Here is a 27,094-nt window from a genome sequence, read left to right on the forward strand (position 1 = left end):
ATCAGCTGTGCACCTTTATGGTGTAAATACAGCCTATCTACCAATTGGATCAAATATAAAAGTCAGCCGAATTAGTGTTGATACTGCAAGGAGACGTATTGTGTGAAAAGAAATGTAAGATGTTGTTTAATTGTTGATATATTTATGATCAACGTCACGTTTCCAGTGTTGGCGGCAGTTCCTCATGTTTGTCTAGAAGTCTTCTCATCAGGGCTCTATAAATAGAGAACTACAGCAGATATGTAATATGTAATTCAGCCGAACCGTATATTACAATGCCGTTATGTGATGACTTTCAAAGAGAAAAGCAAGCACACTCGGAATAAAGTGTTTTCGGTCTGTTTCCGGTATTTGTTAACGTGAGATGTGAGACTGGAATTGCACAGGGGAAAATAACGTTTCTGCACCATTTTAGATGCGGATTTTGTTAAACTAATACGTTTGCGCTGTGGACCAACACTATACTTTGACGGGGAAGGGGGTAGCAATAAAGATAACACCATTAAACAGTTACACAACATAACAGAAATAATATCGATAGCAGCGTCCCTAGCAACCACCTGGTAACAATGAAAACGTTGTAGACACAATTTCCTGAACTAATCTTCGTAATAACTAGCAAACTAAAGATCATGTACGTCCACTGCACACATAATCTGAAATAACAACTCATATTTCTCGCATCAAATGACATCAAAAGGCATTTTAATGGCCAAACTAACTTTAAATAGGCATTTTACACCGAGAATAAAACGAAGTTCGGGCATGTTTCTTTTTTTCTGCAGGGAGAAATGTGAAGATCACCTGACATAGACGCCAGGAATGAATGGTGAAAAAAACGTAGGGATCTTACCATTTCAGAGGCGTTTTTGTTATTACACATAGTTATTACACGTTTTTTTGTGAGACTAGGTTGGAAAAGCCAATGTGTGAATGTGTGTTTATAGAAACTTACTTGATTTAACATTTTAGAGCTCAGGTCCTTTTTTCGCATCAAATATGCACAGAACTTTTTTTTAACCACATGTGGCCGATTCGTGATTCATAATCGATTGACGACTGCACACACACCCAGGGCCGGTCCTTAAAGGATGCAGAAACTTTTCAAAATAAAAGTTCAAATAAAAGTTTGCTTGTGGAGAAGATGATGTATTAGACACCATTCGTTTTAGTTATGTGTACCTAATAGCTTGTAAATTGTCATTGTCAATTGTCTTTCACATTCAAATACCAAATGAGAGCATAGGCAGGTTCATTGTATTTAAAGCAACACAAATAATATTGTCTGCACCTGTCCAAATGTAGACCACATTGTCTAATACAATCTTAGCATATTTTGTTCAAAAGATTTTTATTTGTCTTTTTGAACAGGTTACAAGTTATTATTTTCCCACAGTTAGGCTATGAGTTTTCCAAAATCTGCAAATTCAATAGAAGCCCTGAAGGCTCAGTTTGGCTCAGACAGTCTCACTCTGTGCCATAAGGCAATCAATCTGATTTCTAAAACAAATCGGTCCTGTTGTCATGATGACGTGTAAAAACTAAAGCTGTGTAGGCTTTGGCTGGAGATGGGAAAATCTTGGTTCGACTCATATTTATTAAGAGCTTTTATAGCCTACTGTGATTAGTTATGGTTTAAATCTTTGAAGCACATTTTACTGCAAAATGCAAATGCACTACATTTGCACTAATACATAAATACAATACAATAAATACATTTTCATTGGGAAAAGTCACCATATTAGGTGACACTATGCTGTATCAGTGAGAAGGAACAGATGTCAGTTCATATGCACCACCAAATGGGTTTATACGTGTGCCAGCCAGTGGAGCTGTCATAGAACTGTCACAGTTGTCATTATCACTCACCTTCAAACTTCAGGATGTCTTCCTAGGAAACAGTTTAGATAGAAGTGACAACATTAGGTGAGTGTTCAATATATACAGATTTGTATAGAACTTCCATTGTCTCTCACCTTCACGTTTGTCATTGTCCCCCTGGCTGAGTCAGGCTCGGCACAGCAGAGTTTCAAACCAATGAACTCAACACAGAGATGGTAAGAAAAGTCACAGCAGGAGCTCCAATGTGTGAAAGGGTGACAATGACTTCCCACAAACAACACTGTTAACACATTACAATCAGCAGGGTAGTTGAGAAATAGTGTGACAGGAGGCGTAAATGAGAATCCCTATTAAACCAGTGCTGTGAGAGTGTGGTGTGATCCCACTATGAAACTCCAAATTCCCATTTCCTCTCAGTTAAGATAATATTGTGTAGAGTGTGGATATTTTATTTTTTGTATTAAGGCAAACTATAATGAATTGCGCTCAGGAAAAGTGAGCCACTCTCCTCAGTAAATAAGCAGGTCTCATTATATTAAATAATTTCATCAAATACGTTTACAGATAAGCATATTTTTGACACAGTTGGAAAAAGTCTTGTCATTTAATAGCCTACATGAGAGTATCTGGAATGTGGCATTTTCCTCCATGTATTTCTCAGGCAATAATAACAGATTTCATGTTATGACAATGTTTGGCATTCCATGCATGTCCAACCTTTTCCCCTGATTATTTTCACACAATGCCATCATATTGTTGTTGTATGAAAATGAAAAGCAATAATTATGTAGGTATTTCAATACAGAATAGGTAGGAGATATTCAAATACTGTATTGGATGTTCTAAATGTACTGAAGTAAGCGATATGTTAAATGGCTTATTTCTCAATTAGATGATGATCCCTCTGTCAACTTTTGTGTACTCATTTGTTTTAATTATTCAACTATTGATTAAAAAAAAACATGTTACCCCGTCAATTAAATATAAGGTGAAATCTAAAATATTATGTGAAAACAATATACAGTATTCTGCACTAATCAAACACTTGCATTAATAGTCACCATAGAGCTCTCCTTCACTGAAATATGCTTTGACAATCAAGACAATCAATTTCAACAATAAAAATATCAATCTTTATTATTTGAGATAGCATATCAAAGATAAAACCTTAGTCTATTATAATGTAACAAATAACACAAAAACTATACAATAGTAAACAACGTGTAACATATTAACTTTCATTGAAGACAATAAGTATTGGTTTTCAAAGTGTTTTCTCTTATTGTATGTATGAATATTTTCGGGTAGTAAATTGATCATAAAACGCGCTTTTTTTGTAAGTAAAAGAAGATGTCTGGATTATATATCCCTTGAGTTTGTATTAATGCAAACGTTTTTCAAAAATATAACTAATTTCTGGGTGTCGTTTAAGGTTTTTTGGCACAATGTGTCTTTTTTTTTATTGGTAGAACTGGTTTTGATTATCAATGTACAAACAAACAACTTTTGCACTTCAGCGCTAGTTATAGTGCAGCCTAGCCAACATGGTACAACATACTGTATGAATGCAGGCTACTAACCACAAACACTATGTAAAGCTAAAAGATCACATCATGTATAAAGACCTGCAAAAACCTCTGGATACCAACATTGTTGAAAGTTGAATTGAACTGATTACACTTAACATACACATAAATACCTATTCATAAATCAACTTTATATACTGTATGTGCTTCTCTTTAGAACAAAAAACGTTTATTTGGTCAGGAAAATAATGGACAAAATGGCTGCATGGGACAATAGTTGCACAGATTCCTCCACACCTCCCATTGTATACAATAATATTAGAACATGAAAAACAGCAATACAAATACAATAGTAAATGAGAAATGTAAAATGTCAGATTATTATTACACAACATTGGCATTATATAGAAAGAGACAGGATGGTTTGGCAAAAAGGGGTTTTTAAAAACATCATAACACAACGGAAAAATGACATTGGGAAAAGGTTTTGTGAAAGCTGCCCACACTGCTACGGCTTTCGTTTTCTTAAAAAAGTATTATTCTGCAGTGCGGAGGTGTCAACAATATCTTAACTTTCTCCATGGTACTCTTAACCTAATCTAAATCTCCCTACTTAACCCTATTATCGCTACAAAACTACACAACACAACACAAAGCGGACCAGGCCAGTGGCACAACAGTTAGTACTAGTTTTAACGATAATGTGGTATCATTTCAAATCATGTATTTCATCTTTAACTATTTAATCTCATCTGAACATCAATTCATGACTAAACCCCGCAACCCAAGATCCTGCAAAGGTACATTCTGTACAAAACTGTTTTGGGGCACTCTTTTTCCATTATACTGTGAATTTTGTCAATCTTGTACATTGTTTTTTCAATTATTGACTTTCCTGGCTTATGCACTTCACTGCACAGTCAGGGTAATCTAGATATATTTTGGTTGATCCATTACCTGAAATCTTTAATGGCTTATTGTGAACATCTTGAATCTAGATTCTATTGTGCAGACAGGTAGATTAAATGCCGATAAAAACAGGTTCTGTACAGTATGTCATGTTGCAGAGAAGACATGAATCTGCTCAGAATTATTATGATGGGAAAAAAACGAGGAAACGGCCCACAAAAGATAACTGTTAGGATTTACTCTGACTCATGTGTCTTGGAACTTCCTGTGGTTAGATTTGGGCAAAAGGGTCCTTCTAGAAAACACAAATGAGCTTCACAGCTTGAGTGTGTGCTTGTGTGCTTGCGTGCATGTGGGCTTGTTCATGTAAACAGAATAAATGTGCGAGTGTATGTTTTGTGCCTGGCTCTGTCCTGATCTCATATATTGACTCTACATCTCGTGGGACATGACTTCGTGCTTAGCAGCCACTCCGTTGGCCTGCGGAGCGCTGGGCTTCACCTCGGGCTGACCGTTGGCCTTTGGCTGAACAGCAGGCTGGTCAGATGGTTGTGATTTGAAATGAGCGTTGGATTCATTTAACCGGCGGACACGATACGTCTCATAGTGGATGCTGCCTGTGATGTCCTTGATGTTCTGCATGTGTGTCCTGAAAGACAGAAGACCATATAACAACACCAGTGAGTATTGTCCAAAGTATAGCAAATACAAGCATAATACGTGTTTTATTGGTTTCCTCATTATGTTTTGGCCAAGTGGTTTCACGGGATAAAAATAATGCAATAATTTTCTTTCATTTTATTGTGGTACATTTGAAATACACTGGGCTTACTGGCCAAAGGTTGTTTCTTTTTAATTTACCTTTTAAAATCAACATTTCACGATTTAGCATGCTTCTTATTATTCATTTAAATGTTTAAGGTAACCATATCAACATAACATGAGATATTTTTCTGAGTCTGAGAAAGGCCTTAATTATTTAATGTGACATTGATTTCAATTTATAGATAACGTCAATATATGGTCCATGTCTAAAAAGCTTTGGAACCATTGTTTTAGCCTGATGAGGTATAGATAAGATAAAACTGTACTAACAAGCATCTCAAATGCTTTACATTTAATGGAGCAGCTTTGTAAAAATGGCCGTTGTAACACTGTCTAGGGAAGCACTCAACCCATCTGAAAGAATTTCATTAGTATTGATTTCAGTAGGGAAGTGGAGCTTCATAGCGTCTCAGTGCTGTTTCCAATTCATTACGACAAATAAAGTGAGTTCCTTCTGATTTAGCAGGAGGCTCGGTCAATAAAAAGCATTTTATATCAGTTCTTATACATCGTAAAAATCCAAAAACTCTATGGAAGCTCACCTGATGAGGAGGTCTCGCAGGTAAGCAAACTCACAGTGTCCAATATTCTCAACTGTAGAGAGAACAATATGAAATATTAGTGGAATTACATCATTTGAGAACAATTTACAAAATAATCTTGACTTGACTCTCAGCAGATCGTTTAGTGCTTTAAATGCAGAGGGGAAGATATGCCCAACATATGAAATGAGATAACTATTATACCTTCTATTCCAGATAACTTGCCATTCCTCAAAGCACCACCATATGGCAGTGGTGCTCACAATTCAGCTGAAGGGCATTCTCTAACATGACATCGGCAGCAATTTCCTTAAGCCAAGATAACACACTCCTCCATTTTAGAGTAAATGAATACATCTCGCCTCCCCTCATATTGGAGAACTTTAAGTGAGACATTCTAACAAACTCCCCGTGACAAGCTGCTAGTGCCTCCAGTAGGGCTAACACATGTTTGAATTATAGATTATGTCAAGGGTGTAAATGAAAAAAGGAGGGTGCTATTTATGTAAAGCTTTGAAATCCATGGGCAGGAAATTAAATTCTCTTTGAAAGGAGGAGAGTGGAGTTACTGCTGGGTCTGGGAGGGCTTATTAGTGGCGTCGAGGGAAGGCGGTACTAACTTGTAACAAGCTGCACTTCTGGTATCACCACTCTATTTCCCCTTTATTCAGTTCAATAAATCCATTTAATGCATGAATTACTCTCCTTAGTTTCTTCCTTCCATCTCTAAATGTCCCCCAAACCCTGGAAATAAACACTTTCTTCTCCACTTGTGAGAAAGAGGCTTCTCTTTTGAGGCCTACATTATGAGGCCGGAGCCGACAAGTCCAGCAGCGCAGCAGCTTCCTCTCTCAACCTTTTACTTGTTCCCTCTCTCCTTCGCCTGGCTTTACTAAAGTGCAGCCATTGTTCTTTTAACTGGACAAGGCGACATTTGTCCCACAGTGCCAGTACTTTACCTCTCTCTCCCATGTTGAGTTAATTTCATAAAGCCTGCTGAGAGAGTCGTAGTCACCTTTAAGTTCTTAAAACTAAAAGGGTTCATGGTACTTCCTCGTAAATGTCATCTTCTCAGGGGGTACAACTGCCTGGTTTTAGCTTAAACGTATGAAATTAAGCCATATAGAGTTGCAACAGCAATCCCGAATAGACCTCTTCAACATCACTTGTCTACATTGTGATCCACTTCGCTATTTCAATACATTTCCAACAATATTTGGAAAAGTAACACCTTTAGAAGTAAAACAACAATGTCAAAAAATACTGCATTGCAACTGAAAGTACATAATTATTGACAGCAAATATACTTAACATTTAAAAGAAAAACTACTTCTTGTAGACCCTGTGACTGATAGATGATCTCTGCATTATGAGATTGTTTCCATTATTGCATTCATGCAAAGTGTACAACTCACAAATAGACATCTAAAACGTGGCCATTGCAGGTGGCAGGTCACTGCTGCTTGTTCAGGTGTCTCAAAATTGCACTGAACTACCTTTATGTGTTTATTTTTAAGTGAGATATTTATGTTTTATGATGCATGTATATCATATCTATTTAAACTAAAGTTCAGTATTAATTATGTGTGCTGAATTGCATCCTGGAAAGGAGACAGTGTTTGTTTAACAGTGTCAGTCCCTTGTCCCGACCTCCTTCTGCTGTCTTTGTGAACCTCAAATTAGATTTTCACTCCCGATCCAGACAGATGTCCCCTCTCTCCCTTTCTGACACACACACACACACACACACACACACACACACACACACACACACACACACACACACACACACACACACACACACACACACACACACACACACACACACACACACACACACACACACACACACACACACACACACACACACACACACACACACACACACACACACACACACACACACACACACACACACACACACACACACACACACACACACACACACACACACACACACACACACACAGGTGATATGAGGACATTGCTTGCTATGAACCTCCTTGGCAGTGTGACACATTTAAACTGTATCACATTTGCTGTGCGCAAGTGTGTGTGAAGCAGTGTGTCCGTTTCATCCCAAAGGACACAGAAAGTCCTTGTAAATCTCTTCCTCCTGTCTCATACATGTCCCTAGTTACAGACTCACAGAGACGTATGCAAACAAACGCACTAGTAGTCAAACAACAGATGGTTCAACCAGCTGGAAAGATTTTAAAGCTGCAGTTTGTACATTTCAACGTGCTTAAATAACACCAACAATTAGAATCTGTTGTCTTTTGTGCAAAGCTGTTCACCGTGTTGTTGATGCTATCGTGTGAATGACATGAATGGGGCCTGGTGGCAAGCATGCGATTATATTATCTATCAGAGTGATCAAGCTAGATGGCCTTGGCACTGTCAAATGAATAGATGTGATGTGACTCACGTGTGAGTATGGTAAATGACATGCTTTAGTGTTGTAATTGCATCATTCAGATTAAAATGAACACATTATAATACCAATCTGTAATGGCAGGAAAAACAACCAGCTGTGCAATTATTATGTGTGTATCTCAGGGTTCATGTGTATTACCTTCTATGGTGCCCCATTTTGTTTTCCTTCCCAGAATCCTTTTTCCGTTCACCTGGTACTCCTGGTCACTGCCCACGACAGCAAAAGGGATCATCTCCTGTTGAGTGCACACATGCAAACACACACACACACACGCACAAATGCACACGGTCAATGAAGCTCTACCACCGATTTGTTTTCAGGTCATGCTTTTTGTTGTTCCACTTTCCTAGAACAACATGCTGTAATTGGGTCGTTTTTTGTGTGACAATCGTGACTCTCTGGAAACAAAAAGAATAACGTATAACATTTGACAAAGGCTTGAGTTTCAATCTGAGTTCACATGTTTGATTGCTATTTAAGGAGCTTGAGCTACAGGAGGACACCTTCTTGTGAACTGAACTTACCCTGATTTTGTCATTGATCATCCTGTCGTCCGCATCCTCGTCAAACTCTTTCTGAGGGTAAACATCGATGCCATTGGCCCGCAGCTCTTCCCTAATCTGCACAGAGCAAAGCAGACATTTAATTAAATGAGCTTAACACACATAGTAACAGCAACCAAAATGATCTTATATAGTATATCATTGTCCAACTAATTTAGTTGAATAATAGTTTTTCCCCACTCAAAATTCTAGGTAATCACATTTAAAAAGAAATGTAACCCAATGGCAACATCTTTACACATCATTACATAAAGGTCAGTAGTCATAGCTGAAACAGATACTGTGAAAAATAAAGTCTTATTGGAAGACAAAAGCGATAAATCAAGCCCAGACGCTTCATCCATCATGCAGTCCATTGGACTCAGTCAGTCACCATTGTTGGGGAATATTTTCCAAGGCCCATAACTTTGACCCAGTTTATCAGTTCAAACTGTCCTGACTGAGCACACGCACCTCGTAACCTTGGCTGCTGTGCTCTCAGTGTTCCGTCTCCCTGTTCCTGCCTGTTGACGTCAGCTGATAGAGGTGTTATGATTCTATGTTCCTGCCTGTTGACGTCAGCTGATAGAGGTGTTATGATTTTATCTTGTTATGCAGCATGTTGATGATGCTCTCGGAACTAGCTAAATACATGGGTCTGGGGTAGAGTTCTTCAGAATTGACGTGGCAATCCACCCGTGCAGTCAGATCGTGGCTGCTGTGACTTGTGATGTGAATTCTCCGGCCGAAGCTCCAAATAAACCATCAGTGTTTGACATCAAAGCTCCTGCTCTTCCCGTGTCTCTTTCCTGAGTCGGTGACTCCTCCTGCATTGCTGCTACACAGAAGTTTCCCTTACAGCCATACAGTAACATGCAAACGCTACATGATGTTTGGATTGAATGATGTCTACATACAGGTATTTAAGTCTCGGTCAGAGGGTTACATGGAAGCTGCTCTGACCCACAAGAGGACCTAAATAAACACTTGGGTCTGTTATACTTGCTGGTGTTGACATTAAATGGTTCCTAATATCCTTGACACCCAGGGGTTACCATGGAGGTTAATCACTCGAAGGTAAAAACAAATACATCCAGACGTATGACACAATGGTTCCCCCTATACTTTATATGTCTTTATAATGATTCAGGCACTGGCACAGGAAAAACAGACGGACTAGCTTCTGGGAGAAATGTCCTTTTAATGAATGACTGTTCACTCCCACAATTACTACCCTGACGATTTCCACTTGGTCTTTGATCCAACATTTCATTGTTTATCCTTGGCAGCTTTCTCAGGCTTACATTATAGGATGCAAACCAAGACAAATTCTACGAAAAGCCACATCAACTGTCGGCTGGAGAAATGCAAAAAGACACTTACAGCTGGACACATGGAGGCTGAACATTTAATAGAAAAACCCCCGTTGCTTTTAGCATTTGCAAGTTGCTGCAGGGAAAGTGAAAAAACATTTGGCACGAGAGGCTTTTAGTCAATAATCTTCAGGGTCAAACAAAGCATGTGCGGCCAACCAAAACAATCCAGCCACTGGCCCTGCAGCTCCCATCCTCTGCCAGGGCCTGGTCCAATCCCTGCTTTGTACTTATTGGACGGTGTTACAGGAATCATGGGGAAAACGGTAGCCAAGACACGTTGGTGCTTCTCTAAAATGAATAAAGCTTTTAAGTTAAGTCTGTAGTCTTGGACACAGGGATGATAGATAAAGGAAATGATGGAGAAAGGCAGGTGGCCGTCTGCCTCCTGCCGATTGAGAATTATCCAACAGAAACATACTGGGGAAGGGATACAGTGGAGAAACGTTTAAGACTCAAGCCAGGTGGAGCGGGAATCTGTTGTTGCAGGTAAAGCCATGATGAGGTTACAGTGGAGGATTATCAGCCCAGAACATTTGATTGTGAGTTAGTTTGGGGCTACTGTATCATACAGAGAACAAATCTAAATATCCCTTGAGGAACAAAATATTACTTGACAACTGCTTAAAATCTGCTTTCCAATGCTAACTCTGTATGGATGTAAATGTTTAGACCATGTAGTTGTGTTAATTGTTTGTGCAATTTGAAATTGTACAGTCAAGAATACATCTCGTAAGGACGAAAAACAAGGAGTAAGCAGGCCTGCAAGCAGCTCTGTTAGACTGTACTTTCAATAAGATTGTAAACAGTTTAGCAGGTGTCACGTGTTAGCATGGTTACATATGCTAATGAGCACTAATCATCAAATACTGCCTGAAGAGACTGAAGGGAATGTCTGACGTTTGCAATCAACCAGTCATAAAGAGTCAATGGAGTCCTCAGGTTTCATTCTCTGACTGCCATGACTTTCTGTACAATCCATCCCAAAGCTGTCAAGACATTTAAAAAACCAGATGACGGTGCTAGTGGAAGTGATCATTAAACTCATAGGAGACATTGCCTGTCCAGAATATGCTCGTCAGCAGTAGGTTTGAGATACTTTAGTCTGGACCTAAAGGGATGGACTGAACGGCTGCTAGCAAGGCTAACGTAAATTAGAAGCTCTTAAAGCTGTACAAACTATAAAGAGCTGTATCAATAGGGATAAAACTTAACTTACAGTACATGTACAAACTGATGAATATTCATTAGCTGCCATATTGCTACTTTGTACAGTTCTGGCCAAGAAGAAAGGTCATGTTTTTTCATGTACCACACAGTGGAAAGCTCTCTGAACTTGCTGACTTGTACTTGCACCCAGTTATTTATGGGTAATGAATGGCCTGCTTGCTCCGCTGGCAACTGGGCAGAGGTTGCCCATCTAAAAAAGAGCCAGACTTAAGAGTTGTGGAACGCCGCTCAGTAAATAAATGTTTCAAATAAAGAGTTCTTAAATGTTTCCTTCTGTACTGAGCATTACTTTCGAAGTGTTACTTTTATAGAGATGATACGGTATTCCCCAGGATAAGTACAATATCTAGCCAGATGGCTTTTGTTGGTGGTGCCTGGCAGCTCTTCATGTGTTACCAACCTGTGGTCGGGGATAAGCATACACATATGTTTGTGAGGGGAATCAACCAACCTACTCCTCCCTAAATACCTGTTACGGGTTATTGCAGGTGTGATGGGAGGATGAGATGTCACGTGAAATCACATACAAAATATAAATATCATAAAACCTGCCCCTCTGTGGTCTGAACACACAGACTGCTCTCACCGTTTGTTTAAAGAAGTCCCTCTCCTCCAGGGTGAGTGTGTCGGCCTTGGCGATGACGGGGACGATGTTGACCACCTTGCTGAGACGCCTCATGAACTCAACATCCAAAGGCCGCAGACTGAGGAAGATGGAGAAGACAATACAAATTAATTTTGTGCATAAAGGTCTGTAACCGTGTTTGTTTGTTGTCCCGGGATGTAACAAGAAAGGGAAAACATGCTCATGCTACGGTATGAGTTTTTAGAGATGCACATGGGTATTGTCTGTGCTTTTATCTGCATGTGTGCAATGCAATACTCCTTTTAATATTCTTCCATCATCTTCAAATTATCTGTATGTGCAGGGGAAGCATCTCACAACGTTGATCCCTAGACCTTTAACTTCTTCTTTTCTAAAATGATCGCCAAAAAAAACAATTTTGTGTACACAAAAATGTGTGTATTGAAACCAAGTAACCACCAGAGGGCAATCATGGTCTGTTACATTACATTAAGTCCGACTAAATAACTCATGGTGACACTCGCACTGCATTAACATATGCTGCCATTGGCTTCCAACTGTATACTTAACCAATTCTCCCGTCGCCCTGTCCTAGATGAGATTTAAATCAACTGAAAAAGAGCGTGCACATTCATTTTGAAGGATAAAGCAGAATACAGTCATTCAGTCTTATGCAGCTCTTTGTTTGCCGTCGGCCATTTGTTTTTAATATTCTCCTTTTTTGCTTAACTCAAAGCAAACTTGAGAATCGTTTGTGACAATTTATGAAAGGTTCTGGACTGCTGTTCTGTTCCTGCTTGTTTTAAATTTCTCTGTGGCTTCAGTGTTTTCTACTGGCTCAACATTGCCCCCAGTTGCTCTTCAAGACAGATTCCCCTCATGCTGTGTGCTCTGCCCTCCAATTAGCCCCAGCCAAACCAGGCCAGCCTGGTTCAAAGGCCCGGGGGCAGCTGGAGGAGAAGCCCTGGCCTGCTCTCCATGGTGACTGACAGGCATGTCCCCATGAACATGGAGGAAACACTGGGAAGCATGTGTGACCTGGAGCGAGACAGAGGAAAGGGGGAATACAGAGCTGCACCAAGGTAAAGAGAGATGACACAGTAAGCGATGCATTCAACCAGACTTCACCACGTTTTTTTTCATGTATCCTGCAGAGCAGACTACTGGCATGTATCATATGCAAGCAGAGGTTATATAACAAGAAAGTAAAAAATCGAGATGATTATGTATCTGTGTGAATATTGAATATAAATGTTTAAGCGCAGTTATTAAACTGTCACTGTACGGATACAGGAAACTGCAAATTGGCATGTCAGTAGCCTCATATGCATGACTGAGAATACATGCACACTTCATGTGTACACATCTTTTTACATGAACATATGGCTAATATGTGCAAGAATGTATGCATGCACAGATGTCACCTAAATGCCAGCTTGCATGGAAAAACCCTCCTTGTTGTATTATTGAAAGACAAAATAGCAGTCATATTCATATCAATTGAAAACGATAAGCTCAGCTTGTAAATGAGAGACGGCGATAAGAGCTAACCACAGCACAGAGCTCCACCTTCCTTCCTTCCTTCTTTTATATACAGTAACAGATCAGGAACCAGCTCTGAGTTAATGAGTTAAAATGCAGCCTTCTTTTTCTCAGGAAGACATGTTGCCCAGAGGGGGAACAGCGTGGCTGACTGCCATTATCAGAAATGGCTTCCGATGCCACGAGTGTCAGCTTCATTGAGCACCGTTCATCTGCCTGAAACCACAGAAGCAGCTTAAAAGCCATTTGCTGACACGAAGAGTTCAATTAGAGCTCAAATCAAAACAAACTGCTGTTAAACGCCTCAGACACAAATATAATAGTACAAATAGGCATATCTCCAAACAGTCTTATGAGAGCTACCAGGGAATTTCTGCCATGATTTTCCTGACTGTCATTCTTGGACTACGGTCAAATGGCAGAGGCGTCCAGAGGCTTTTGGCGTTGTGTCTGTGTAATTGGTTACAGACCCTAATTTAAAACTTCAACTGTTACTGTGTGCAATGAAAAAGGGAAAATAAGCAAAAGTAGGATAACAGAATCTGTGAGTAGACAACAGAACTTGTACATCACATATACAACGATTATTGTGTATATGGTTCAGGTACATTATACAGTATTGTGCCTAGAAAATATGTGCTGCATGTATGTGTTCATGTTTTCATATGTATGTTTTCATTCATTCATATATAACATACTCTTGTATCTATTCATGCTTCCATGCACATACACACATTCATCTCTATGCCAGGTCTCAACAGTAGCCCCAACAGATGTCTCATTTGTTCCCCGCCTAAAACTCTCTGGTTGGCTGTGAGGAAGACACCACTTCCTGACAGATGTTTCCATCTTTTTTTCACAAAGTCATGACCATTACAGTAAAGTGTGCATGTTTTTGATGTTAAGTTTGTATGGGAAGTACCGCTTTTGAATTTCGCTTAAAAACAACAGATGATATAGAATCCGAGACAGGGTCATAATGAAAAATTGGGAGGTAAGGGTTTTGTTGAACTGGCTGAACTGAGCAGCTGTAGGTTGTGTATTGCACAAACACACCTCCAGGTCATCCAAACATGTGTAGTTATACAAGTGTTGGCATACCTACTGCCCACTTGAGTCCACTGCATGCACTGCTTTACATGAACAGAGATACACACAAACACACACATTCTCCAAAGCTGCAGCTGTGGCGACTTGAGCAGATGATGAGGGGGTCTGTCAAACAACGGGACACACAGACACACACATGTCATCCCCCTCTCATAGAAAACGTTAAGTGGACAACTGTTGAGTTACCAGAGGATGGGGCCTTCACAGAGATATGTGCTCAGATGGTTAGTGAACGAGTGTGTTTACAGTTGGTGTGCATGGGTGTTTAGTGGGCTTTTATCTGCCTGTTTACAATACAATACTCCTTTCAAGATTCATTTATAAATGATATGTGTGTGCATTGAGTCCTGCTCTGTGTCCTATTTGTCCTAAGAACACACAAGAACAGACAAATCGTCACTTTGAATCAAACTAATTACAGAGTCGCCTTGGAAAAAAAAGACCCTAATCATTGACAAAGCAGCAGAGGAAATGTGGTTAAGTGTGTCAACACAAACTCCATGTAGGTAAAGCAATCAGCTGCCACCTGGTTCTTTTAAGGCCACATGTGCACTGGCAAGACATTGTAAGCTTTAGACCATTTCTTATTTGTGATCTGTAAACCACTTGGTTCCCATCTGTCTGTTTAACAACATTTTCACAAATAATGATGACATGTGATCATCAATAGAATCCAGATTTCTGATGCCGCCCTTTTAGAATGTAAGTGATACTTTCAGGCGCAGTAATGTATTGGTTAAGGAGGTTGGCAAATAGAACAAAAGCAGGCATGTTAAGGCCATCCAATTAAAATAATGGTATTGGTAAATGCATCCATCAACAAGCCTACAATTAACATGCTCAGTGAAAAGGTCATATGCTTCGAACCACTACAATGTATCCTTCTCTAGAGATTCCCTTCTCTGCATCCTGGTAATTGTTTCCCTGTCTCTCTAGCTCTCTTAACTATGAGATCTGTAGAGTCCAGTTTCACGGTGAAATCCGACTCTTCAAGTGATATTCAGTGTCTCTGCGGAGAGAATGAGTTCCATATGTTGTCACGAAAGAGAGAGATGATAAAAAAAAGCTGCAGAAGGATGTGGTTAAAGAGTTGTGGACAGACAATGGGTTCGGGGGGGGGGAATTCCCAGAAGGCCTGATTAGTATCTGCAGCTGTGGCAGAAACTTGTGGGATGCAGAGCAAAAAGTTGGGGCATTTAGTCACAGAGTGAAAGTGTCTTAAATATGTGATCTCACCAGTGGCCCGTGGGAGGTATGAAGTATATGCAGCAGTGCACCCTGGAGTCTGGGATCCTCTTCTTCCTGTTGATGTTGATCTCTTCCTGCAGGTAGGCTTCATACTGGTCATTGATGAACTTCATAATAGGCTGCCAGCTGGAAAAGGAAACGGGAACAGTTAGCAAGTTTTGTACCAGCCGATGGTAGAAACCTGCTGCTTACAGTTAATACATATACAGCAGTGAATTAAGAATTATCGTGATACCCAGATACATTATTTTGAGGAAACACAGAACCGTGGCTTTCATTTGCATAAGAGCAATGTCGGAAATTACTTTACTAACAGCTACTGAGGCCTTCAGATAAAGTAACCTGAGCTTACCAGTTCTCATTGTTGATGTGATCCCCAAAGCCTGGAGTGTCGATTACTGTCAGCTTCATCCTCACTCCTTTCTCCTCAATATCTAGACAAAGAAAATAGTATTGAATTCATATTTATTTTGAAAAGGCAAACAGAGAAAGAAACAGATCGGTAGTATGATAGAGCAGCAGAAAACTTGTCTAAAACGTTATGTAATTATTTTAGCTATAGGCTTCTAAAAATGAAAATTGGCATACCGTGACTGATGGACTTGATCTCGATGGTCTTGGGGATCCGCTCCTCCGGGTTGGGCTTCACTGGTTTGCGGCTCACCTTGGATTTGAACAGTGTGTTCATCAGAGTGGACTTTCCCAGGCCACTTTGACCTGATCAGGAAAACACACACCAAGACAAAAACATCAGTTACAGAAACACATTGTTACTGGATTTAACCCCCGACAGTCACAGGGAACAAAAACTCCTTCAACCCTAAAACAAAAGTGTCGTCATAAGGTCTTTACTCACTCAACCAGTGAGATTCAATATGCACATGACCTCATCTATAAAGTAGCGTAAGTGTGTGTGTGTGTGTGTGTGTGTGTGTGTGTGTGTGTGTGTGTGTGTGTGTGTGTGTGTGTGTGTGTGTGTGTGTGTGTGTGAGCATAGCTGGACAGCTGCAGGGTCAGACAGGCAAGCTGTGGAGGCCAAGAGGACAGATGTATTGTATAGACCACACACATGCACACAAACATGTCTAATATCCTGAAAAGCATTGTTTTTTGTTTTAAAATGAATTGCTTAAAATGAATGGTTTAGGCCCAAATTACATTTCTGACCTCCTGCTAAATTATGAACCATCCAGATCTCTCAGGTCTTCAGGGACTGGTCAGCTTTCTGTCCCCAGAGTCAGAACTAAACATGGTAAAGCAGCGTTCAGTTATTATGCTCCAAATATCTGGAACAAACTCCCAGAAACCTGCAGGTCCGCTGCAACTCTGACTACTTTTAAATCCAGGCTGAAGACTTTTCTTTTTGTGGCTGGTTTTAATTGAACTATTCATATCTTAGACTGCACTGTAACTTTTATCCATGTATTTTTTCTTTTAATGTTTTAAATGTAAACGTAATTAAACTCCATGACATTTATGAGAGGGACTGCTCGAAAGTAGGATATTTGGGATATCCGTCGTAGCCAGGCTTTACGATCAGTTTTTAGGTGAGTTGTACTGAGGAACAAGTATCACAGCACCGACGGGTGAAAAATAGTGTTTTGGTAACACGGGGTGTTCAGGTAACACTTAAAGACTTTGTTATGGAACGCAAAGCAGAGTAGGGGGCTAGTACACCCTCCTGAGGGTCCGATTGTGGATGTCATGCGAGCAAAACATGGTGAAAACAATCAGTATAAATGAACAATCGGGACGGAAATGTTCGGATTTCCAAAGGGAGGTTCTGAGAATAAATTAAAAATCAAGAACGGAAAGAATTGAACTATTCATATCTTAGACTACACTGTAACTTTTAATGTTTATTTCATTAGCTTTTCTTTTTAATGACTGATTTTAAATGCCATTTTCTTAATGTCTTTCATTTTTTTTTTTATGTTTCTTTTATTGTCTTTTACTGTTTTTAAATGCCTTTGTCTGAATGTCTTTCATTTTTGTAAAGCACCTTGAATTGCCTGGTGCTGAAAGGTGCTATATAAATAAACTTGCCTTGCCTTGCCTTGCCTTACTACTGTATTGTCTAACAAGTAAGATGGTCTACAGGGAAAACATTCTGAAATGTACTTCATACTCATTACATTTCATGTTTGTTTAGTCCTGGGACATGTAAGCACATGTTTTTAACATATAAAACAAAGAGGGATAGGGTCGCCTGAAATAGACACATCATATTGGTCATAAAATCTTTATTCAAAACTTTTTATTTAACATTCAAAAATGTTTTTCTAGTGAGGCGCACACACACCATATTTCTCCATCACCCTTTGTTCACAGCCCCTATGGGCATCCATTGTGGCGTGTGGAGTGTTGCCAAGCCCTCTGTGACACCCAGGGCGGCCTTTTCCACCACGCGCTCTCTCTCTCTCACTCTGTCAAACACTCGCCCATTACACACACACACACACACACACACACACACACACACACACACACACACACACACACACACACACACACACACACACACACACACACACACACACACACACACACACACACACACACACACACACACACACACACACACACACACACACACACACACACACACACACACACACACACACACACACACACACACACACACACACCACACACACACACACACACACACACACACACACACACACACACACACACACACACACACAGCCCTTTCTGCGTGGTGGAAATCAAAAGGTCAGGTGGCTAAGGGCAGGGTTTAGGCAAATACATGTCATAGAGGGGACCACAATGGACACGAACAAGACCACAGCTGCTCTAACCTTTCATGTCCTCACTTGACTTGCCTAAGAGACAACTCTGCTGGGCCAAAGAAACTTTTTTTAGAATCACAAAAGGGCTCTGTTATATTTCTGTTCCGTATTCCTGGCATTGTTCTTGAAGCTTGTTCACATGCGCAAGCAGGAACCTCACAAATATTCATCAAAAAAAGGAAAAAATGGTATATTAACTGTTGCATTGTGCAAGGAATGAACACACAAACACCTCCAAAATCCCACGCAACCCAGTGTCATGGTAAAAAAAACTGACTAATAAATGGAAGGGGTTGAAACATTTCCCCCAGGATTTGATGGATCAAGTACACAGGGCAGGTCGATACTGGCTTAACAGTAAGAAATACAACTCTGGTGAGGTGTTAGGCAACAATCTGTCAACACTTCCCAGAGAAGAACTTGATATGTTGCTACTGACTGTATATTAAATCTCCCTCTGGCTATCACAAATCACTCAATGCAGGTTAAAACTCATCATTGTTCTTTTCTATTTTAAAGCCTTATTGTTTTCTACTCTGGTGGGCACAGTGTGAGAGTATCATTTCACAACACACTATTGATATGTCATCTCGAGGCACAAGTTAAATGTATCCTCAAAGTGTCTGAGCACTACAAGTGCATACATGTTGGTGCTAGAGAGTTACACAGAACATTCAGATAATTTTGATATATCAGTCCTTATGGAGATGTGCCAACATGTTTTCACAGACCTGGTGGTGGATACTAAAATAACAGGCACTGTGTAGCTGCTCTCTAAAAAGTGTTAGCTTCAGCTTGTCAAAGTCGTTGTTGTCATTGTGACACTTTCCCAGCATGACAGCCTCCCTTTGTCAACTCAAGTGTGTTTGTTTACATCATTGACACAAAGAAAATAGCTTGTTGAGGAGGCACCATGCTGGCTGACTCTTTATTAAACAGCTGAAAAAGAACCACGCACACGTTTCATTGTTTGACTGCAGCCAAGGACGAGAAGCTACATGATAAGTTATTTAAAAAATAATAAAAAAGGTATTTTCCATTTCAGAAAGACTGCATATTAAGCATGCTGTGCTTGACATCCTGTTTTCTGCTTTGTTCTGCATTTCCTGCTGCTGCCTTGAAAATGTTTACCTTCTGATCTCTTTGCTGAATTTAGTACCAAGTCAAAACTGTAAAACATTTGAAAGCGATTACAGCCCCAAGTCTTCTCAGATACTGTCAGTTTCAGTTCTAATCTTTACATCATACCAAGGAATTGTAGTTATTATCATACAGTACTCCTGGAAATAATTACTGCACTTTACTCTTTATTCCTTTATCCCTTATTCCTAAGTATGTATGCTGCGTGTATTTTGTTGTCTTATGTTGTGATGTTTTGTTTTTGTTTTGATGGCACCCTTGAAAGGGAGAAGCATTTATCTCATTGTACATGTATAATGACATTAAACTATTCTATTCTATGTAAGGTGACGTTTACATAAAGTAAAAGTAGAGGGAATTATTTATATTAGCAAGACATAATTTCTACCTTTAACAAGCTACGTCCAATACCTACTAATGTGAACTGAAACATAATTAAGTGAGGGTGAGTGGCATATTAGCTGCATATCACCGTCATTTGTTGGAGAAAAGGTCAATTTCACAACCCAAAAAATCTCTATAAAAAGGCAAAAAAAAGGTAAAGGAATGAAGACATTTCCTGAAGACACTCAACATTGTGAATTTCTTTTCAAAACCAAAGAGCGAGAATCCTGCCCATCTAGTAATTGTACTGGATGTTTTTTGAATGTGGCACTAAATATGTCAATGTAAACATCTGACTCACCAACAACCATGATGTTGAGCTCGAAGCCCTGCTTCATGGCCTTCCTCCTCATCTGCTCCAGGATGGCATCAATGCCCACGTAGCTGAAGTCGCTGGCATGGGTCTTCTCCCCCTTACCCTGTGGGGAGGGGTGGTGGGGCTTTGCAGACTCCGACATGTTGCTGTGACTCACACTGACCTCTGACCCTGAGGGAGGCAGATTATAGAAAACAGACAGTCTTAGTTTTGGTATCGGATATACAAGCAAAACCCACATGTTTTAAGCAGTGAAGTGTAAACATGATTATAAGAATGTGTGCATTGACTTTGCTCCGTTCACAAATGCACTTGAAATGATATTAACTGCAGCATAGATGACCATAGATAATTCTGATCCGAGAAATTCATTTCCTGTGTGAAACAAGATACGCGCGGCTTAATATTCACAGTTATGAGAACTCGACATGTTGCAGTACACTCAAAGGTGATGATCTATACTCTGCTTGCCAAAAACCCAATTTTTTTTCAGCATGGAAACACGTGCCCACATTTGCAATATGAATGCACATATCAAATAATTCAAACTTTCCCATAACTGTTTCCCAGTCGTCCTTATACTCAAATGTAAAACCTAGTAGTACATCATTATGGGAACAGGCACACATCTGCTTTTATTAGCATCTACCTCATGTTTGCAGCATATCCCACAATAATAGATGACGTAGAAGTGGTAATCAAAGTGAATCAGAACATCTGTAAACTACAGGTGAAGTTCAACCCTTCACCTAAAGGAAAAAGGAAGACAAATGAAAAAGACCTTGTTCGGAAAAAAACGCTGCCAACTACAAATTACGGCTTACCTACTCGCTTTAAGGAGGATCAATTGTTATGTGGAAGACGGAGGCTCTGTGCCAAGGCCCTGCTGCTCGACTCTGCCAAATGTGCTAGAATGTGCTTGCAACGGCAAAGACTCACACTCTTCTTAATGTAGGAGGAGACAACATTTCCTGTGTTGTGACAGAAACCTGTGGTGTTGTCTGTGTGAGGTTTTGCAGTCACAGACATCACAAACCACAGACACATATACTTGAAGCTGAGAGGAGACAGCCATCCTAGGTACACTACACTATATTATATTTGTTTAGGTTGATTTTTATTCTCAAAACAAGAGTTCAAGGCAAAAACATCTGTACACTTTTTGCAGAATTACATCCAAGTCTTTTGATATCTATTTGATCAGATAATAATAATTCCTTGCATTTATTATAGCGCTTTTCCAGTGCTCAAAGCGCTTTACAGATACACATTACACATATACATTTTTTTATATACATGTCAAGGAGCAAGTTCAGGTGAAGTGTCTTGCCCAAGGACACAACGGCTTTACAGATGCAGCAGCGGCGGGTTTCACCCCTTGATCTGATGATCATTGCACAGCACACTGCGCCACACCGTCCATCTTCACACCTCGAAGTCATCGAGGCGCTTTTACAAGTATACATTGGTATTATACATGTACTGTGGACAAAGCCGGGTGAAGTGTCTTGCCCAAGGACACAACGGCCTGACGCAGTGGCGGCAGGAGCGGGTTTCGAACTGGAGTTCCCCAGCACCCCCCTTGATCTGATGATCAGATGCACAGACCACTGCGCCACCCGTCCCGTGAAATGCAGATGGGACACAGCAGTAGCCTGCCTGCAGCATGTTATTTGCAACATCGGTCTGAAAGTACTGTACAAAAGCAGCTCAAATAACAGTGAAACATTTCTGATATCTAACCTTCCTGCTCAGAGTGTTGCCTTCCTGGGACCTGAGATACGACTGAAAGTGTGAGATGGAGATAAAGCAGACAGTGGGATGTTGTGAGAGGCATGTCATCTTGCAAGTAACACTTTTCTTGCTTTTACTGCAACTCTGTACTACAGACTTTCTGTGACGTTGTCCTGGGAAAAGTGTTGCTAATAACCACTTTGAGCAGCTCTTGTACTGTGGGTGCTTTTAATTTAAGGGCACAACTGGGACCTGTCTCAGAGGAAACACAAACCCACATTTACACACTGAGGGGGGTTGAAAGATTTAGTAAAACCACCTCTGAATTAGTTAATTAAGTTAATGATCGTACTGTATGATCATAGGCTTTGAACCTTCTTTGCACACTTACTGTACATCACGCATGCCGTTCCAATGCAATGTCCCTCTCAACACGATTACACATCTTATAAGTCTACAGTCAAGGGAGTATTTATGAGTCGGTTGAGAATATCTATAAACTCAATACAGATTTATTCACCTCAATTAAGACAAAAAGATACAATTGTGGACCATGATAAGGATACCACACCTTCAACAGTCTAGTATCAACCATCGGTAAATGAACAAGATTTAGTTTGTGGACAACCAACATGAGAAAATGTCCCTTCATGCTAGGAATATGCAGCAGTATGATTCAATCCATGCTGTAACATGCATCTCCTGCAAGTACCTCATCACGAATAGCTAAAGCTGCCTTAGCGCTGCATCGCTGTCCTCAAGGAACCCGAGACAGAAATACAGCGACTCTGAAATGATATAATAATCCTGGGGTATTTGGATCGAGTCATCTTCAGCCCTGGAGATGTGTTTTCAAATGTTTGCATAGTGTCATTTTGGCCAAGCATGCACTGAACTTCATTACATTGAGCCAAGATTGCATCAGTAGCCTCTTGAATGACAGAATGCAGATTGGCTCTAATGACATACTCCAGGTCTGCTGCCAAATGGCCTCCTGGGCACAGTGACAATGCCAGCCCTGGGCCATCTGGCGGCTCGCATGGCTGCTCTCTAAGAATAGCCAATCACACTGTAGAATAGGCAAACAGGCATAGCGTAGTAACAAGAGGAGGACGTCAGAGACACATGGACACATCCAACACAAATAATGGAGGAACAAGACTTTAGTGCAATGAGAGATGAATGTTGAAAACCACCCTGCTGATTTAATATTCACTTTTCTTTTAGGTTTAGAGCAACTAAGCACTTTCCTTTCCTCACTGCAGTGCTTCCTAATGAATCCATTCTCCAGCTATGGATGAGATGGCCGTAAGCAATTCTTTTTTCCGATCTTTTACATCATTATGTGTGTGCCTTATGTATAAGAGTGACAGTTCTGCCATTTACATCCACAACAAAGTGTTTCTTCGTGAGTCAGATCTGTATTCTAGCGTTATGATGTTCCAAGTAGAAAGCGTTGATAACCTTTGCCAAGGCAAACTACATTTCCAGATGAGTAACTTCATCACGGCACAGTATGACTCAGTGGCCTCGATGAGATAGACCTAACGGGTGCATCATATTAGAACAATGTACAAGACACGTGAAACTTTAGCGGAATACAATTCCTGCCAGTGAATCAGTGAGTCAGTAGCATGCACAGTTCAATCAAAAATAATTATATCAGAACTGGAACTCGGCCTACTTATTTTTATCAATACAAAGTCTCCACATGAAAACAACTTTAATAAACTGCAGACAGATCTTATATGTTAATATTGCTTCTGATAATAAATGCACTTTTGCCTCGTGACATGAAAATGGGGTATTTAGGGATTATCTGATTTTAGAGCTTTGTTTAATGAATGGAGAAGAGTTCAGGCTTTTCTTTGCATGAGTTGATAGATCCCATCAAAGACTGGAATCCTCTCTTTTATCTTCAAATAAGGGCAGTTCAACATGAATGGGCCATTTAAACTTCATTATTGACTGTTCATGGTCTACAGCGTATAACTATTGGGGTTTTCTTTCTCAGTAGGCAAAAATGGCTGTTTTTCTTATCTGCATTATGTAAGTTGTTTGGTTTCCTGTCTGTCACTAAGGGCCTCACAGCAAAACCACAGCATATATTTTGCACTAAAAGAAGATTGTACCTTAAAAAGGGCTACTCCACAAATTGAACACTTGAATGTAAATGAGTGCTGTTCTGCTGGTAGAAGCAGATGTAGGATGTTTTCTATGGATCTGAAGAGAGCATGACAAAATAACCCCGATGATGTCATCAGCTTGAGGTTTGGTGCCATATTGTTATTCTGTAACAATATGCAGTAAAAGACAACGAGTCAGATTCTGACCCGGGCCACTGTGGTAAAGAATCAGCCCTAGTAGATGGGGGGCCCGCTCTATCATAAAAGCCACCAGTGTGCTCAAAAGCATCCGTTTTACAACAGAATGCCCCAACACACTTGGGCGGAATTTAGTTGAAAGATGTGGACATTTACAGCTAGAGAGGATGTAATGACAAATGCTTCCAAGTTGAATTATGTCAATAGTAGGATCCCACATTTTTGGTCATGACCAACGCTGGGAACTTAAAGTCAGGATATCCCATCGTCTGCTATTTCTTTTGAGAATTCTTCAAACCTGCTTTTTTATTGCTAAACCTGAATGTCAGCACAGCTCAGTGGAGACCAGAAAACACAAAACTGCTTTCAGGAAGCATTCTTGTCTGGCCTCAGCCTTCACAGAAAAATAGGACATCATGGTAACATTTCAAGAAGTATGCAACATCTAAATATGTGGCTGACTGATAACAATAACCACTATCCAAAAAATCAAACAAACTTCCATAAACTGACCAGTACTGTAAATCTCCTGAAAAACCAACCCGGTGTTCTCCTTCGATCTGATTTTGTACTTTGTTGTAACAGAAAATCCCCATCCCACTCACGCATAACTCAACACTCCCCTCTCAAGCCTTTCATTAAAATCCCATCAGGCATGTCACATCCAATTCTACTTTTAATATTCACTGAGTGGAACTTCAACAGGTCAATGCCAGAAACAAAACCTCCATTGTCTTCTTGAGAAACCAAAAAAAAAATGCAGTTTCCCTCCATCCACAAGCGCCACCAATTTTTCCACCCTTCTTGAAATTATGGGAAAGTACGTTTTTGTATATTTAACTCAAGCCCATGCCCTGACAATATCAGTGTAGCAGATACAAAGCAGAGTGGAAGAGCAAATGGGATGAAGGAGACAAAAATAAATCAATAAAAGGATTCATGGCATGCACAACATGTAATTAGTGCAGATGAGCGAAACTGTTTAAATGAGTGTGGTTGATGACTGACGCTCCACATGATGAACTCGTCCACGGGAGGATTTTATAGTTGACCATAATTTGTTTTCAGTTCTAAATTCAAACAGTTAATCTCACCAATTGTACATACAGTTTTCATGTGCATGCTTCACCCACAGTGATGTGTTCCTCCTCTACCTCTATGATGAATTGCTTGGAAAATCTTGCTGTCCAGGATACAGATGCAAGGAAATGAGACCTCAGCAATAACTGACTGCTCTCGTGTGTTCTCTGTAGCTGGAACATGGAAGTGAACTTTGTTGTATGGAAACACCTTGGTTGAGAAAACCAGCTTCACATTTTGTCTAAGTATTAATCCCAAAGTATAGGCCTGAAGAGAGGACAAGTCTCCCCTGAATGGTATGATGGTCAAGAGGGTCATAGGTTTTAGCCAACAATACTACCTGGAATACCCCTGGTTTTGTGCACACAATCCTTTACATTTTTATTAAATATTGTCCTAAAAAGTACCTTTTTGCTGCAAAGCTTGCCAAACAAGGTATGTGGTATATCTCACTGCCTTCAGTTTAAGCATATGTTCAAATACTGGCCAGGAACTCCTTAGGGGGCTGTGCTTCGGGGAAAAAAGGCCTCAGTTCTGTTATTCCACTCACTGTCTGCTATTCGAAAGCTCTGTTTTTTTATTTATTTACTATAACATGGCTCCCAGGAGATGAAACCCCCGAACATCTGATTTTTTCCCTCTCATAAGTGAGTCTATGCAAGTGTGTTTTTCTCTCTTTTTCTTTTTTTACTCCCCTTTTTTTAAATCGGAGATGACATTTCCACTGGTCCTTTGATGGCTCTCTCTAAAGAGTTAGATTTTATACCTGATGAAGTCTGCATGAAATCGATGGAGGTCCCAGAAAGAGGAATGCAGCACAAGAGTGGACTGACAAGGTGTTCACATGAAAACAGGATTAACATATGCTCAATTTAATATTGTATCATATCCATTTTATGGGAGTAGTTGTATGAATATATTAAGTTAAAGAATTAGTCTCAAATAAAGCAAAAACATCTCACATTGGGACTCTACCTTTTCAACTTAAACTGTTTATTTTCCTGATAATGAGTATTGACAGTGAGAGGAACTTACTTCCAATAAGACTCAACACACATCTGTTATGCAGAACCTATTGATGGTTTAAATGCACAGCACATGTGCAGTTCAGGTGACCCTTCTAAAACAAGTGGGTCATAGAGCGAGAGGTTTATGTTTCACAGGAACAGCTATTTCCAAATATATGACATCAGGCATAAAATACACGTATGATCTTTAGAACATTATAGCTGGTGGAGAATAAACTCTAAGTTAGGTCAATAAGTCCTTGAAAATAATGATACTACATTCGGAAAGTAGTTAGTCATGTTTCACTTTGTTGGCTTAAGATGTACTTTTTCCTTCAAACTCCCTTTCCAAGAGGTGTAAATAGTATGTTGTCTACACCCTGTTAGGGTCTGACACTGGGCCAGCTACAATTCCAAAGTGCAGAAGTCTTAAATCTCTATAAATGTATTCAGCCAGTTTTGCACGCTGTGGTTTTTAAAAAGGAGCACACACCTCTAGCTTAAATCGACACTGCCTTCTGTTTGAGGGAGATAACATGATCGTGCGTTTAGAGAAGGTAGTGACAGAGTGAGGTCGACAGAAA

The 27,094-nt window shown here is 40.0% G+C and overlaps 1 protein-coding gene across 7 annotated transcripts in view; it reads right to left on the reverse strand.

The window, feature by feature from the left end:
* Positions 1-2,952: 2,952 nt before the first annotated feature.
* The window catches only part of septin9b (septin 9b), an 89,031-nt gene continuing 64,889 nt past the window's right edge, over positions 2,953-27,094 (reverse strand). For 5 of the 7 annotated variants that reach the window (XM_034082941.2, XM_034082936.2, XM_034082927.2 and 2 more), the window contains 9 exons: positions 20,351-20,536; positions 16,301-16,429; positions 16,065-16,146; positions 15,701-15,838; positions 11,813-11,930; positions 8,606-8,701; positions 8,220-8,316; positions 5,645-5,696; positions 2,953-4,926 (listed from right to left, as the gene is read on the reverse strand). In XM_034082941.2, coding sequence (XP_033938832.1) covers positions 4,710-4,926; positions 5,645-5,696; positions 8,220-8,316; positions 8,606-8,701; positions 11,813-11,930; positions 15,701-15,838; positions 16,065-16,146; positions 16,301-16,429; positions 20,351-20,536 — 1,115 coding nt within the window. In that variant the 3' untranslated portion in view covers positions 2,953-4,709. Of the gene's footprint in view, positions 4,927-5,644; positions 5,697-8,219; positions 8,317-8,605; positions 8,702-11,812; positions 11,931-15,700; positions 15,839-16,064; positions 16,147-16,300; positions 16,430-20,350; positions 20,537-21,189; positions 21,278-27,094 lie in introns of those variants that run through there. The other 2 variants (XM_034082968.2, XM_034082976.2) reach the window with 2 other exon arrangements.

This window comes from Pseudochaenichthys georgianus, chromosome 1, assembly GCF_902827115.2.
Source record: "Pseudochaenichthys georgianus chromosome 1, fPseGeo1.2, whole genome shotgun sequence".
NCBI classification, from domain to species: domain Eukaryota; kingdom Metazoa; phylum Chordata; class Actinopteri; order Perciformes; family Channichthyidae; genus Pseudochaenichthys; species Pseudochaenichthys georgianus.